Genomic DNA, 16,987 nt, shown 5'->3' with positions numbered 1-16,987 from the left:
CTGATTCTTTTCCTCTCTCTTCTTCCCCAAGAAAATTTTGAAGCTATGGGGGAAACATGTTAAATTCTAAGCATTTTAAAACTGTAAGTTCCATTAAACTCAGTATGGGTAGACCTGCTTGTGAATAGAAATGCATAGATAGGATTGTCTTGTAGGTCTCTTTTGCTGTGTTGACATATAGCTATTCATATCCGTATGAATATCACCACCACAATATTTTGTTGACTTTTAGTAGTGTGGTGGTGGTGGTTCTTATGAAAATAATTTGGAGAGGAGAATTTTACCACCTAACTGTAAGAATGAAAGAAAAACAGAGGGCATATAATTAGGGTGGAACTGCCATTAAAATAGTACTTGAAAATTTTTCCTTTTGCTTGGAAAACTTTCTTTGATTGGCCTATGTCTGGTTAAACATATTTACATATTTACTAAGGTATGAAATGCAGATCTAAAAAAAAATGTGGATCCCCCCTTGCTTGGTCAAAGAAGAGCTAGGAAAGCTTAATTTCTAAGTAGAGAAATATTTTCTCATTGATTAAACTTTGTGTTTATTTAGCTGATGCTTAATGCTATCACTGTGGCCTAGGAGGTCATCTCTAGATCTTACATTCGTCCCCACTATCTCTCCCCAGTTTGTTGTAGCAATGGTAGGTCTAGTCCCTGCTCCATCCTAGAAGTCAAAGTGTGTTGATGATTGTGAAATCAGTTGTGCTTAATTGTTTTCTCATAGTCTTGTCAGCAGCTAAGAGATTAATAAAACATCTTTGAAACCTGTGCTAAGATAAGTCTTCCTTGTTTCATTTTACTGTGGATTTTGTTCTCATTTTAATAGTATTGCTTATCAAGAGTTACAGCACTGAACATTTATAACATTGATCTTTTACTGGGTCTTGAGGGGTAGACTCATCTGAGGTGTTAGCATCACTCGATTTATTACCATTATTTGTTTAAGTTAATATGATATGGAGGAGAAAGAGAAAGACATATTACAACTAAAGGCGACTCTGCAGTTCAAATCAGTGTGTATGAATTGTCTCCATTTGTCCTTTCAACAACCCATTGATGGTGGTTACTGGACTGATCAGAGATCTGAACCTATGCTTCTCTTCTGCAAAATGAATATTCTACTTTACACTGTCACATTGTCCGTTACTGAAAAGTATCCTTATAGTACATCTCTTATATCACATTCACAAGTGCTGGGGTGCTAAGTTCTGTACAGACCAGCTTTGAAATGTGGGCAAAGCAGAAGGGATAGCTGAGCATATTCTGTCTCTGCATTTGACAAATGGGCCCAAAGGTTGGGACTGACCGATAATATTCCTTAATACATGTTTGTACAAGAGACAAGACTCAGGACAGAATACTGAGAAACTGAATGGTTTCCAGTTGGCAAGGGGGTTAGACAAAGCTGCATTCCATCATCCTATTTGTTTAATCTGTATGCTGAATTTATCATACATGAATCAGGATTAATCTCAGTGGAAAAAAGTGTGAAAAATGGAGGAAAGAACAGCAACAATTTAAGATATGCAGCTGACACCATACTACTAGCAGAAAATAGCAAAGACTTGGAATGATTACTGAAGAAAGTCAAGGAAGAAAGTGCAAATGATCACAGATGATTTACATAACTTTTAAGTAGCCAGTGAACACTGAAATAGTTCCAAGATTTTTCATACCTTGGCTCAATCATTAATCAGAATGGAGACTGCAAGCAAGAAATCAGAAGAAGACTAGGACCTGGAAGGGCAACTATGAAGAAATTAAAAAGAATCCTGAAGTGTAAAGTTATACTAAGGATAGTTTATGCAATTGTGTTTCCCATTTCTATTTATAGTTGTGAAAGCTGAACAGTGAAGAAAGCTGATAAGAAGAAAAAACCCAACTCATTTGGGATATGGTGTTGGTGGAGAGTTCTACAGATACCTTGGACTGCCAAAAAGACAAATAAATAGGTCCCAGAGCAAATCAAGCCTGAACTCTCCTTAGAAACCAAGATGACTAAACTGAGACTGTCATACTTCAGACATATCATGAGAAAAAAACCAGTAATGCTCAGCAAGGTAGAATGCAGCAGAAAAAGAGGATGACCACATTCCAAATGGATAGACTCATTCAAGGAAGCCACAGCTCTGAGTTTATAAGACCTGAGGGCTGTTGAGAATAGGGTGCCTTGGAGGTCTCTCATTCCTAGGGTCACCATAGGTCAAAGTCAAATTGATGGCAGTGAACAACAACATTGATACAGTAATAGGCAGACATGCTCCAGCATGTCTTCCTTCATGAAGAGAGAGAGAGAGAGAGAGAGAGAGAGAGAGAGATCACAAATGGCAGAGGCAGAAACAAAACGGGGCTAGTCAGCTCTGAGGTAGTTCTTTTGTTACAACAAAGATCAGAGTAACCCTGGCTGAACAAGATGATGGAATTTGCCCACAATTCTTTGGGATAGATGGCTCGGGGAAGCAGGCAAGCAGGAAAAGAAAGGCCAAGTTCATAATCTCTCTCTGGCTAAACCATTTTATCTCTAGTGGACAAGGGAATAGCAAGAACAGGTGCTCTTGCTCATCTTCCAAAAGATGTTGGCGTGATTTCTTCCTGAAAACTGCATGAAAATACACCTCCATTCATCTCATCTCCCTTAGAACCACCTTCCATCCAGAAATACTTCTGTTTTTATTAGTGTCCCTTTCATAATGGCATTAAGAAGTGGTGGAATGGCCTTGGGAGTATAGAGAACATGTTTTGAAAAATTAGCAAAAGTCTGAAATGGGGGTGTTGGTAGCCCTCAGGGGTGCCTGGGGTGCAAATCAGCCCTTTTTTTAAGCCACAGCTTGTAAAACAAAACTACTATATAGATTCTACAAATACATATTCCTGGTGTGGGTGTGCGCACATGCGCGCGCAGCATTTTGAAAAGTTTTTTCTTGAAAAGCGGCTTTCAAATAAAGTAAAATAAATCTGTAAAGTGCAGATCTACATCCAGATCCATTCAAGAACATGCTGGCTTCAGTAGAAGAGGGCCTACAACCTATCACTGTAGTTCTTAGCTATGTGTGTCCATTGTCTACCATCTATCCCAAGCATTATTTCTGGGAAGGGGGATGAGTGGGATTTACATTAATCTTGCCTGCTTAGTTTTCAGTGTCAATTTGTGGTGTTTAGTTTTTAAATATTTGTTGTTGTTGTTCACTGCCCTCAAATCAACCCTGACTTGTGGTGACCCTGTTGATGAGACATCTTCAAGACCCCCTGTCCTCCACTGCTCTTCTTAGGTTCTGTAAATTCAGGCCCGTGACCTCCTTAATTGAGTCTATCCATATGGCATGTGGTCTTCCTCTCTTTCTTCTCTCTTCTACTTTCCCTAGCATTATTGTATTTTCTAGTGATTCATACCTCCTTATAACATGGCCAAAGTAGGATCCAAAGGAGGATGAAACTCAGTTTGATCCTCCTGGCTTCCAGGGAGAGTTCAGGCTTGATCCATTTGTTTGTCTTTTCAGCCTTACACAGTATCCTCAGCACTCTTCTCCAGCACTGCATGTTACATGTATTGATTCTCTTCTAATCCACTTTCTTAACTGTTCAGCTCTCACATTCATACATGGTGATAGGAAATACAGTACAATGGCTTGGACAATTCAGTTTTCAGTTGTTCAGTGGGCCCTTGAAATCCACTCAGGCTTAATTCCAGGACCCCAGTGGATACCAGAATCTGTGAATGCTCAAGTTCCATTAAATACGTAGTAAAGTGGAATAGTAAAATGATGTCCCTGTATATAAAATGGCAAAATCAAGGTTTGCCTTTTGGAATTCATATATATTTTTACCATTTTCAAGCCATAGATGTTTGAAACCATGGATAAAGAATCTGGATATGGAGGGCCAACAGTACATCTTTACACATTTCAATCTTCTCTAGTTCTTTCATGGCTGCCCTACCCATTCCTAGTCATTTCTTATTTCTTGAGTGCAGTCTCCATTCTGATCAATATTTGATCCAAGATATAGGAAATCTTTAACTATTTCAATTTCCTCATTGTCTTTTTTTGAATTTATGCACACCCTCTGTGGTCATTATATTCTGTTTTAACAGTAGCCTCTGGATCTGAATACCATTGGCATTCTACATTTGTGGCTTTGACTTTTTTGGATTTGATTATTTGTTCTAAGAATCTCTAGGTCCTCCAGCACAACTCTGCCAGACGCTGACCATAGAGTTGTGCTGGGGAATCCAGACTTTCCTAGAGAAAACACTTCTCTACGTCCTTTGTAGGTCCTCCAGCATGATTCTATGGTCAAACTACAGCAGATGTTGACCATACACCTGCACTGGACGACCTGGAGATTCCTAGGGAGGTGTTCTCTTAGGTAAAAAGAATAGTGGTTTTTTATTTGTCGTTTTTCCACATTCATGGGGTCTTGCACCCCTAATCCCAGTGAATGTGAAGGGATCACTTACATATATTAGATTGTAAGCCAGAGGGCAGGGAACTGTCTGATTAAAAATATTATTGTAAGCCGCCCTGAGAGCCATTAGGGCTGAAGGGCGGGATATAAATACCTAAATAAATAAATAAAATAAATATTTCTTTTCAGTGGTGGCACTTCCATCTCTTTAAGAGCAACCCATAGCTTTTCATGTTCTAGGTTGTCAAAGGCTTTGCTATAATCAATAAAGCAAATGCTAATTTTTAAAAATTATTTTTTTTCTGGAATTCCCTGGTGCTCTCCATTTGTGCACACCAAACATTAGTATGTTTGCAATGTGGCCCCTAGTACATCTTCCTTTTCTGAACCCCATACAAGTTCTCTCTCCTTATATGTTTGGAGTCTATGTTGTCTTTAGAGTCCTACGTGACTTGGGTCTGGATTACTTACGGGAATGCATCTCCCTATACAATCCGCCCCGCACTCTTAGAACAAGTGGGAAGAATTTGTTGGCGATACCATCATCCAAACATGTTTTGACTTCCCTGAAGGCATTTAGTATAGCTGCTCCCAGACTTTGGAATGGACTCTCAGAGGAGACCCACCTTATTACATCTCTAGAAATCTTTAAGAAGGCGGTAAAGACAGAACTCTTTCACCGTGCTTATCCTCCTGACCTCCTATGAAGATCATTAGTATGGAACGAGACCAGCTGACCCCTTGATTGATGGATGCTACTGTTTTTAGATTCTGATGTTTTTTATGTTTTTATGTTTTTATTTTATTGTGGTTTTAATGCTGTTGTAATTTTAACTTTGTGATTTTAACCTTGTTGTGATCCCGCTTCAATCCATGGGGAGAGGCGGGAAGATAGAAATAAAAATTATTATTATTATTATTATTGTCTAATTTTGAGCATAATTTTGCTTGCATAGGAAATTAATGATATGGTCCTATAGTTGGTGCAGTCTTGTGTGTCTCCTTTTGTTGTGGGTAAGGGTGTATATTGAGTTTTTCCAGTCTGTTGACCACCACTTTGTTTCCCATATTTGTTGGCATGTTAGCACTTGAGTTGATTCTGTCTGTCTGTGTGGATTAGTAGCAGTTCAGTTGGAATATCATCTGTTCCTAGTGATTTATTCTTTTAAATTTCTTTCTCTTAGTGCAGCTTCGACCTCACTTTCTTGAATCTGGGGTTCATCTTCATATCATTCTTGATTCCATATGTCTTTCATTTTTTTCATTATTTTATAAAGCTCTTATTTGTATTGCATCCATCATCTTTTTATTTCTTCTTGGTCTTGTGATACTTTCATCATTTTATCACAGAGCTGTGATGGTGAACCTATAGCATGTGTGCCAGAGATGGGACGTGATGACATTTCTCCTGGCATGTGATGGGGAGAGGAGGAGGAACAGGCACACACCTGTTTCTCCTCCTTCCCGACCCTCCCCAGCCTCCAGTGACCTCTTCAGAGGCAGCTGAAGGCCAGGGATGGTGTGGGGGCAGGAGGATGAAGAGGTGTGCACCTGTTCTTCCTCTTTCCAGACTCTCCCTGGCTCCCAGTTGCCTCTCTGAAGGCAGCTGAAGGCTGGGGATGGAGCAGGAGGGGAAGAGGAAGAGGCGTGCACCTGACCCTCCTTTTTCTAGACAGGTGGGGATTGTAAGAGCCTTGAAAAGGTTTTCTGAATATTGTGACAAATTTCACCTACTGATAAACTTTGACAAATCCAAAATACTGGTATTTTCTAAGAGATTTGTACCAAGAACGTGGAAGATTGTTAATCAAACAATTGAACAGGTCAAAAAGTATGTTTACCTTGGTGTCCTTTTTCATTTTAACGGGCAATGGAGTAAACAGAGAGATAAAGTAATACAAACAGGGAAAAGATCGTTGGCGGCTATACAATCTTTTTATTATAAAAAAGGCAACCAGGATATTCTAGCAGCCTTAAAAATTTACAAAGCCAAATTAAGATCGCAATTACTTTACAGCCTATTCACCTGGATTCCAGCCTTTAATAAGGTGATTGAACATTTGCAGACACATTTTTTCAGGAGACTATTATCTGTACCGCCATGTGTACACACCATCTGACTCTCTATGCAGAACTGGGATTGAATGCTCTTGAAACTGAAGCCTGGTTGATGACTTATAGGTTTTGGTTTAAGATATATTTCTGGCCTAATAGATCCAGTCTTTTATGGTTCCTACTATCTGACGTTTACTATGCTAGTTGGGCTAAATTTTGTGAAAGTAAAGTAATTTCTATAAGTTTACATGTTGAGTCTCTCCTTTTACTTACCAAAAAGGAGTGTCTTGAATCTATTAGGGTCTGCCTTGCCGAGAGAGAATATTAACTGACATATCCCACTCCTCCCAGTGTGTGTTCTCCAGTGATGCTTGGTATTCCCACCCCCCCTTGCAGGGTAGGATACCAGACTATTTTCAAACCCTTTCACTGCTGGTGTCGAGGAAGGCCTTTTTGTTTGCAAGACTGAATGTACACCCCTCAAATGTGACCAGGGCAGATATCTGCAGACCCCATTTTGGAATTGTGTATGTCACTGTGATCAAGCTCCAGACGTTCTTCATCACATTGTATTGCTTTGTCCATTGTATATAAATGTCAAGAAGGTTACTGGAAATGAATATCTCTTTGAATGGGTTATCAGTGGAATACCTATTGGAAGATCGGAAGCCACACACTACCAGGTTAATGACCAATTTTCTGGTGGAGGCAACAAGATTATGGTTTAAATTTTAATAATGATCCAGAAGTTTTATTGTAAATGCATGTTGTTTTTCTATGCCTAATAAAGGTTGACTGACTGACTGACTCTTTCTAGACCCTTCATGGCCTCTAGTTGCCTCTTTGGAGGCAGCTGAAGGGAGGAGACAGTGTGTGGGGAGGAGGAGGGAGAGGCATGCACCTTTTCCTCCTCCTTCCATACCCTCCCGGGCCTCCAGTTGCCTCTTTGGAGGCATCTGGAGACCAGGAATGGCACCGGAGGAGGGGGAGGAAGAGGCACATAACTCTTCCTCCTCGTCCCAGATCCCCACTGCCTTCAGCTGCCTCTCTGCGTGCGGTGAGGAGGAGTTCTGTCCTTGCCCCTCCCCCGGGAAGGCCTGGGAGGACGGGGGAGAGAAGTCCCGCCCTGGAAGTCTTGCCCCCAGAGGGCAGAAGTCCTGCCTCTGCATCAGGTAACACCCGGTGCCAAAAGACATTTTAGTTTGGGCACTCAGCCCCTAAAAGGTTCACCATCACTGTCATAGAGCATCCCTGTTCCCAGTTTAAACTTCCCTTTGAATTCCTGGATCTTGTGGAAGAGATATCTATTTTTTCTTTTTTGTTGTCTTCTATTTCTTTGCATTGGTTATTATAGTAGTTCTCTTTATCTTTACAGACTACTCATTGGACAGTTGCATTCATGGTTTGGGTTTTGTTCCTATCTGCTCTTCTTTCCTATACTGCTTGAAGCATTTCTTCTGTTATCCACTGTATCTTGCTTAAGAATATAAGAAGTGCCTTGTACTGCAGTGCTGAAAATTCTGAGAGGGTGCCAAGTGTGTATTGCCTGTTTAGTAACTGCCCCTTCTTTTGTGTCAATGTAGCAGCAGAGGTCTGCCAGTCACAGTTCCTGGTATTCCCCACCCACCCCGAAACACTTGCCTGTGCCAACATAGTATATATTGCTGATTACAGCAGCATGGGATTCTTCTTTAAATTTACAAACTTCCATAGATAGAAACCTTTTCCTTCCATCAAATGCAACTCCCACCAGTGAGGCAGAACATCAGATCAAAGCTCTGTGAAGTGGACTGAGGCTTAGGCCTCATGCAAACAGCTGAGGAGGTGGCTGAGCTATGTCTCAGTGTGTCACTTGAGAATATAGGTGAGGTTTCTAATGATGATGACACTAGCTCATGTCAAACATTCTGTGGAGAATGCTGGAAGTAAGACTGTGCTAGTTTCTTAGTTGCTAGGGTTTTTCTAGTTTTCCCAGCGTGAAGAGTTGCTTTATGTAAGGTAAAAAGAACACAGTCTGCCTTATAATATTTAAGTTGTGGGAGCACCATCTGTTGCCTGAAATGGTGCAGGTAATATAAAGAGGCTGGCAGTTTGAGAGAGGAGAGGGAAAGAGAGAGAAAATGGCCTAGGAACTATTCTGCAGGCTGCATATTATATACCAGTGAAACAGTAGACTGAACTGTTGGCAGAATTTTAACCTGAGAAAGAGGGGTGGGGAAAATAAGGTAAACATTAATCCTCCAAGTAGCAAACTTAATGAATTTGTGCTAACCATCACGTCAGTAAAACCCAGACAAGTGAACAATATGCATATTCTTATTTTTATTTTATTACTATTAATTTTAAAAACAAAGAATCGCCAAACATGTTTACATTTGCAAAGCTGTCTTGTAGAGTGGAACAATAGAAAGCAATATAATGCACATATGACCCCCCCCCCCCCACACACACACACCTCATCAAGTTTTCATGTTTGTAATAATGTGAGAGTGAGGTTTAAGTTCCTTTGTTAAATTTTGAAAACATCCCAAGCACTGCCCCCACTTCATTTTCTACAGCCATTGTGTCCGGAAGAAGAAGCTGACTTCCCACAGTCCTTCAGCTTAGTCTTTTTAATGTGCAGAATACATTTATTCATAGCAAATAGCTCTTAAAGTGACTCTGTGCTTTATAGATTATGCATTTTAAAAAAGCAATCTCAATACTGGCAAGGAAACAGTTTGACTTGCTAAAGATTGTTGGTGTGGTATATCCATCAGAGCTGATGGATCAGATCTGTCATGTCAGCAGAAGGAGGCTATAAGGCTGTATAAGGTCTATGTGGCCTTTAGTTAAGTGTAGGCATCTACTGTGCTCCCTGCCCATTTTCTTTTTGTCCCATTTCTATTCAGCCAGGAGACAGGCACTATCTTCTTCAATGGTGCAGTGGCAGATCTTTAAAGTAGAAGACTGTCCCTACAGTAAAACCTCAGGGAAGATCCATTGTCATTCAACAGGGGCTGCCCTTTTGTCCTGGGTTTTTCAAAATTACTTCAAAGAACTGCTCCATCATAAATCACAAATCTGGAAAAAATAAAGAAACCACAGACTGTGAAATCTCAATCCTATTTATAGTACTGCAATCCTATAAATAGTTCCCTGGGAATCTATGCCATTTGAGTCAACACAATCTTTGATTTTGATTGTAGGTCTAAACATACACTGAACTTAAAGAGAAGCTAATTAGCTGAAATACAACCTTTTGATTTTAATTAAAATTGCAAGAAGTGTCAGCACTTAAATGCTTGAAAGCTCTTTTATCACCGTATTCAGTTACCAGAAGGGAGGGGGAGGGGGGTCATAAACTGCCCTGTTACTCTGGAATAAAAAGTCTCTAGAGCTCTTCTCCCCTCCCTCCATACATATACCATCCTCTTCCAGTGCAGAATGCCCCTTTCTATAAGCCTGAGAGCCTGTGATATGCTGCACTCTACAGATTTATTTTTTTCTTTCAGATTTTGAATTCTAGTCCAGCATGTTGCATTTAGGTTGTCCTTTGTCCCGAGTTTCCTCAAAATTGAATTTTTTATCTACATTTCAATTAAGGAATTGTACTAGCCCATTTTTTTGGTCAGTTTAGAGAAGTTCATGGCAGTAGAATTTGAGAATCCTTTGTCTAGGTAAAACTGTTCTATCCGAGTTCAGACTGCTGCTGAGCTATGAACCTATTACATAACCTTGGACAAGTCTGGTATTGATCTTCTTGTTCTGTAAAGTGCAAATAGTGCCTCCTTTCTAAGCACATGCCAAGGTTTCGATCAATAACCACTGCCTGTCTGGTAGTGGTGCTCCACAGTGCAGTCTGAACAGGCCACTAGAGGAGCAGAGGATTGATATGTGAATGGATGTTACACCGAGGGAACTGATTGATGGTGAAATTTTAGGCACATCTTCTCAAAAGCAAGCCTCTTTTGGTTCAATAGGGTTTACACCCTATGGAGTGTGCATAGAGTTGTCTACACTGATGGTATTGATTCTGTTTCTCTGTGCTGCCTTTTGGTCTGAGACCTTTTATCCTTTCCAGCTATTTGTTTTCTGCATGGGATAATGCAGCTAAAGTAGAGCATTCCTTCCCACAAGGGATGGACACATAGATATTCATTCCCTTTTCTGTTGAAGTGAGGTTGGAGCCTCATTCCAAAGCAGTAATTCTCTAGATGTCCTGGAGTTTTCACACAGAATGGTATGACATCATAGATATCTTTAAGAGGTGACATAATAGCTTTCTTTAAATATCTGAAAGGATGTCATGTAGAAAGTGGAGTGAGCTTGATTTCTGCTGCACTAGAGACTAGAACATGAACCAATGGATTCAAATGAGAAGAAAAGAGCTTCCATCTAAATATTAGCAAGAACTGCTCTTACTACATACTACATATTCTAGTCATGTAAGCCGTCTTGGTTGCTGCAGCTGAAAGGCGGGGTATAAGAATAAGGTTTATTTTATTTATTATTTATTTACTACAAATGCTGTTTGACCCTGGAATAGATTTCCTTGGAGGTCTTTAAACAGAGCTTGGATGGTAATTTTTATTGTATTCCAACATGGCAAGTGGCGGGACTAGATGGGCTTGTGCTTCCTTCCAACTCTAGGATGATATGACTCTAGCACTCACTAAAAATGTTGAAAATATTCAGGCTGGATTTACCCCAAAGGCTTGATCTCCTTGCTTCTGCAGCTGGAAATGCCACTACAACAACATTGCTAAGGGCTGGCCCAGTCTCTCAGTTTGGATTGCTGTGAAGACAGAATAGAATAATTTCTACAACCTGAGCTCTTTGGAGGAGGACAGTACAAATGTGATTGAAAGGGGGGGGGGGGACTGAGAGGAAACAGCAGTCTTTCCACGTATCCTGAAAGTGACTGTACTAAGTGTGAGATCATGATAAGTATATTTTACAGAGTGTTAGTAATGAACAGTGGTGTCATGGGTGTGAGGTTTTTGAACTGCACCACACAGGAGAAGTGACATCTGGTGAGGCCATCCTCCCACTGCAGTGGAGGGGTGAGTGTGCCCCTTGTGGCTTTGTCACCAGCCCAGTTCACTCCCCAGCGAGGGAGTTGGGATAGTGGCAATAGCAGCAGGTGAGCAAGGCAGTGGGAGGAGAGATCAAGCAAGCTTTGGCTGCCCTTCCCCTTGGCAGCCCCCCCCCACATTGGGTGTCACCAAGCCTGGTGATGCCACTGATAATAAAGTTGGCTTATGCTGCCCAGTCTTGGCTCTTGTTATCTGCTTTGTGTCTTCTTCCTCTACAGGCAACTTTGTAAAGAATTTACTGATCTCTTGGCCCAGGACAGGACACCCATTGGCAATAGCAGGCCTAGCCACATTTTGGAACCAGGGATCCAGAGCTGCTTGACTCACTTCAGCCTCATCACCCATGGCTTTGGGTCCCCAGCCATATGCGCTGCCCTGACTGCTCTCCAGAACTATCTGACGGAAGCTCTGAAAGGCATGGACAAGATGTTCTTGAACAACAACTCTGCTAACAGGCACACTTCTGGAGAAGGACCAGGTAGTAAAACTGGAGACAAGGAAGAGAAGCACAGAAAATGAAACAAAATGAAGCTAATGAAATTAGGGGAAAAAATTAAAAGGAAAAAAAAAAGCAGAGAGAAAGAGAGAGAGAAACATTTTTAGAAACATTTTAATTTTAGCTTTAAAATATTGGATTGGGCTTTGGAAGAATTATACTAGGTAGGTTACACCCAAAATATTTTTTTTTAAGGAACTAAAGGTGAGAGGCGCACAATGGAGCAGAAACAGTGGCTTGGTGGCTTTTACAGAGGAACTTTTCAAGACAACTTCCAGGAATTTCCACTTCTATCCTTCTACAATCTTTTTTATGGGGAGGGGATGGGGAAATGAAAATAATAATAATAATAATAATAATAATAGATGTAAAAGCAATCAATAACTTATTGGAAGAATCATTTTGATAATGTTGATATGTTGACTGAATCCATAGTCGGTTTCTGTATTACTGTGTTGTTGTTTGGTTTTTGGTTTTTTTTTAAGTGTCTCTATCTAAAGTAGAAAAAGCAAAAACCTTCTAAGGGATGGATTTATTTTACATTGGGGTGGTCAGAGCAAACTTTCATGCTTTAAATTCTGCCCAACCGTAGCTCCTTATTTGTGTGACATCTTGCCATTGCCTCTCTGTGTTATCAGAATAGTTAGGCTTTACTAATAGTCTATGGCCTACAGACTTGTTAAGAGTGAGGGGAAAGGGGAGAAACAGACTTATTCTCTGGTTTTGTCTAGATTAGGAGCTGTTAGGAAGAAAAACAAGCTACTACACATACAGTTAACAAGCTCAGGCTCCAAAGAAGTAAAACTATACCTACTTTGAACCCTCAGTGTGAGATATTTCTCTAAACTGACAGTTCACTACAAACCAGACATTTAGCATATCTAATCACAAAATTCTGAGACTGCAACTTGCAATTGTCACTGACAGTAAGAGCTTTTATGAGATCCAGGGAAATATTGGGATGGACATAATATAATGGAATATTGGCTTGCACACAGTCATGCCTAAAATAGACATACTGAAATGAGCTGAACTTAAATCAGATGGCTAACTTAATTCCCATTGAGTTCAAGCATATGCTCTAAACACTACTACATCTGGATCAACAGGATTGATAATAAGGCTGTTGTCTAACATATGAGCCCTTAACCTGCAGTACAATGTCTGTCTTTTTCAAATATTTGAAAAATGTTAGACTGGTAAACAATAACTATGAAAATTAAGAGGAGGAGACTCTCCTGCTTGTGGGTAGTTCTTTTAAAAATGACTTTTAAAATTTAGGCCTCTTACAGACTGCCAAAATAAAGCTGCTTCGGTTCTCTTTGGAGGTATGCTATTTAAATGATGCATGGGTCCTAAGAGTCTGGAGGTCGCGCCAAAGCCACACTCTATTCCTAAGCACTGGAGGGCAGCTTTGGTGCGGATTCTTAGGATGCATGCATCATTTAAACAGCATACCTCCAAAGAGACCCGAAGCAGCTTTATTTTGGCAGTCTGTAACAGGCCACAGATAAAACATTTTTATGTACATGCCTTCTGTAGAGGAGAAATGTTATATCAGAAATGGCCCTGGGATTGAAATTAGTATGATCTTGCCACCCTGGCATTTTGACAATTCCTTCTGGATGCAGGACTTCTAAGGTGTTCATGGAGCTCTCCCATCTATAAGAGTTTTCTTTGTATCACAATGAACCCTATGTTTTACTTGAGGTGGTACCTCGGAGTGTGCTGAGAAATGTGCACACATAGGTGCATCACTGAAATAAACAGGAGAACCCCTATATGCAGAGAGCTCCATGTATGTCAATGGGGTTCTGAGACTGGGGATAATGTGCTGAGAGAGAGATGCTAGACTGCTGATTCTTACTCTGATTGCCTGCTCCTCAACTATATCAGTCTTTTTCCAAAATATCTCAGATCTCACACTCATCTTTTTTTAAAGGATTGTTAGTTACAAGAATGTCTTGATAAGTATGCAATTTCCTTCTTAGGAGTATGTACCCTTTTTATTTTATTTTTTTGGTTTCCCAAAGCTTTGCCCGCTTGGCTTATGAACTTCTTCAAAGAGGACTAGAACTCCCTACACATTTCATCAGGTACAGAGATGAAAATCCACAGTTCTGACATTTTTCCTTTTCAAGTCAAAACCAGCTGTTTTGTAATTCTGCAGGTGTACTTCTTTAAAGAAGCTCAAAGGGAAAAGATTAAGCAAAGCAATGGTAACTGAATAGGTTGTGTCATATTGAGAGGCGAATACTATTTTCTCCAGTATGTAGAAAAGTTTTGGGAAGGGGCAATAGCATTTGGTGTGCAGTGTCAGGCAGAATTGTTAAATGTAGTTCTTCTTCAGAGGATGAGGGTGGAGCTGCAAGGGAAGAGGATCCTTGTGCATCTTTAAGTTGGGCCTGTTACAGACTGCCAAAATAAAGCTGCTTCAGGTCTCTTTGGAAGTATGCTATTTAAATGATGCATGGGTCCGCAGAGTCCGGAGGGTGTGCCAAAGCCACACGCCATTCCTAAACACTGGAGTAAAGCTTTGCTGCAGCTTCTGGATTCTTAGGATGCATGCATCATTTAAACAGCATACCTCCAAAGAGACCCGAAGCAGCTTTATTTTGGCAGTCTGTAATAGGCCTTAGTAGCTCATTTTGAGTAAATCTGCTTTCCCCAGGTTGTTAAAACAGGTTTGCAAATTTTGATTTAGAAGATGAACAGCATGTTTCAGATGGGAGAATCAGACAGCTTCCAATCATTTGCGCAAATTAAGAGCATTACAGTATGTTTTATAAATGATGTTTTAAATGTTTTATCTTCTTGCCTGGAATATTTAGAAAAATCATGGTACAGTACAAGAAGATAATTTCACCCTGCATGTTGTCAGCTTGGAAAGATTTTGTTTATTTGACAATGTCTATGGAGTATAGAAAGATAATTTCCCTTTTGTTAAAACATTGTATGTTTATACATCACTTTGCCCTCAACTGCTGAATTCATTCTAATAGATGGGAATAGATCCTAAACACATTACATGGCCATAAGTTACATTTATTCTGACAGAACGTCTGCTTAAGGGAAGTAGAGGGCTGGAAAGTTTGACTCCATTCACTGTAGTTCTTTCAGTCTGCTGTAAAAACCTACTGTAAGTCATTTGATACAGTATAGATGGAGAATACAGCGGTCAATGTCATATTTGAAGCAGTTGCACATATCTGCTTCACAGATGTGCAACAAATGTTAGACAGCTGTTATCAACTATAGTCTCCTACTGAATCTTAATACACCTTGGGCAAGTCACATTCTCTCAGCCTCAGAGGAAGGAAAAACAACCTCCCTCTAAATAAATCTTGCCAAAGAAAGCCCCATGATAGATTCATCTTAAGAGTCTCCGTAAGTCTGAAATGACTTGAAGGCACACAACAATAACAACAAAGACAGACACATGCAGATGCATCAGGTATGAAGGCATAGATTCTAAATGTACAACCTGAGTGATTATCCCTCCCATGTTCCATACAGTAAACTGTGCAATGTCTGTGGTACATATTGTCTCTATAGAACTGGTCTCTAAGGCCTGTTACAGACCGCCAAAATAAAGCTGCTTCGGGTCTCTTTGGAGGTATGCTATTTAAATGATGCATGGGTCCTAAGAGTCCGGAGGTCGCACCAAAGCCACACTCCATTCCTAAGCATAGGAGTGCAGCTTTGGTGCAGCTTCCGGATTCTTAGGATGCATGCATCATTTAAACAGCATACTTCCAAAGAGACCCGAAGCAGCTTTATTTTGGCAGTCTGTAACAGGCCAATGATTCCTAATTTCAAACCCACAAGATGTACTTGAAATTAAGCCAGTATTTTCACACAGATTTTTCTGTCATGACCTGAGGCATATTTTTGGTTTTTAGAACACTTATTCACAAGATGATTAACGTAGAATTGATTGGATGTGGCCAAATTTAGGGTACAGTTCTGAGCATGTAATCTAGGAAGGAAGTTTATTTAATCAATGGAAGTTCTGTGTACAGTATTAAAGGCCTCACAGCTAAACCTCATTGACTCTAATGGGAATCAGGCCTGAGTCCAAGTATTCCACTCAGCTGTGTATGAAGCATTAAGCTTTCATCTTCAATGCTGATGTGTATGGATGCACATTCTACTGCCCAGCTCCGATGCAAGTCCTCTGGCCACTAAGTTTTGCATCTCGCTGAAGCAAGTTATGCAAGAGAGACAGAGCACAGAATTGAGCTGTCAACCTGATTAAGAAATCTTAGTTAATCAGCCATATTGGTTTTAGTTGATTAAACTGGCATATAACAAAAACTGATGGATATACAGCAACAAGAATAATTTTTAAATAAAATAAAATAAAGTGATCCAGTTTCAAAGAGTCACTGTCTCCTATTGGAGTGAAAAGGAAGAATGCTTCCTAAAAAAATTGTTCTCCTGAACATTTTTGACTTTCCAATTCATGAGCACAATTAAAAATGTAAATGATTAATTCATTAACCCATTAAAATTTTGGAGTCTTAGGTAGAACTATTTTATCAAGCATTCATCTGAAAACTTAAATTTTAATTTATATCTGAAGAACCAGATTTGAAATCTATGGCATCTCTTCCTGATATAAGTCAGTCTTAACGTTTTGCTATATCCCCCCTTCCTTTTTATCCTATTAAGGCTGCATCTGCACTGCAGAAATAATGAAGTTTGACACCACTCTAACTTTCATGGCTCAGGACTATGGAATTCTGGGAACTGTAGTTTTTTGCAGCTTCAGAGCTCCGCTCCGGTGCTGCAACAAACTACAAACATGGCAGTTAAAGTGGTGTCAAACTGCATTATTTCTGCAGTACAGATGCTGCCCAAGTAAGACTATTCTGATTAGGAATTCAGAGACATGGCTGCATTAGTCTAAAATACCAGTATACAAAGGCATCTTGTAGCATCTTTG

The 16,987-nt window shown here is 40.1% G+C and overlaps 1 protein-coding gene across 4 annotated transcripts in view; it reads left to right on the top strand.

The window, feature by feature from the left end:
- The window catches only part of LOC149313463 (transcription factor AP-2-beta), a 79,415-nt gene extending 64,947 nt beyond the window's left edge, over window positions 1-14,468 (top strand). For 2 of the 4 annotated variants that reach the window (XM_089523211.1, XM_089523209.1), the window contains 2 exons: window positions 11,762-12,021; window positions 14,073-14,468. In XM_089523211.1, coding sequence (XP_089379337.1) covers window positions 11,762-12,021; window positions 14,073-14,113 — 301 coding nt within the window. In that variant the 3' untranslated portion in view covers window positions 14,114-14,468. Of the gene's footprint in view, window positions 1-11,761 lie in introns of all 4 variants that reach the window. The other 2 variants (XM_089523213.1, XM_089523212.1) reach the window with 1 other exon arrangement.
- The last annotated feature ends 2,519 nt before the right edge of the window (window positions 14,469-16,987 follow it).

Source organism: Sceloporus occidentalis, unplaced genomic scaffold (genome assembly GCF_023333645.1).
Source record: "Sceloporus occidentalis isolate IW3139 unplaced genomic scaffold, rSceOcc1.0.p SCAF_4, whole genome shotgun sequence".
Taxonomy (NCBI): Eukaryota; Metazoa; Chordata; class Lepidosauria; order Squamata; family Phrynosomatidae; genus Sceloporus; species Sceloporus occidentalis.
This window is presented reverse-complemented; position numbering and strand designations above follow the sequence as displayed.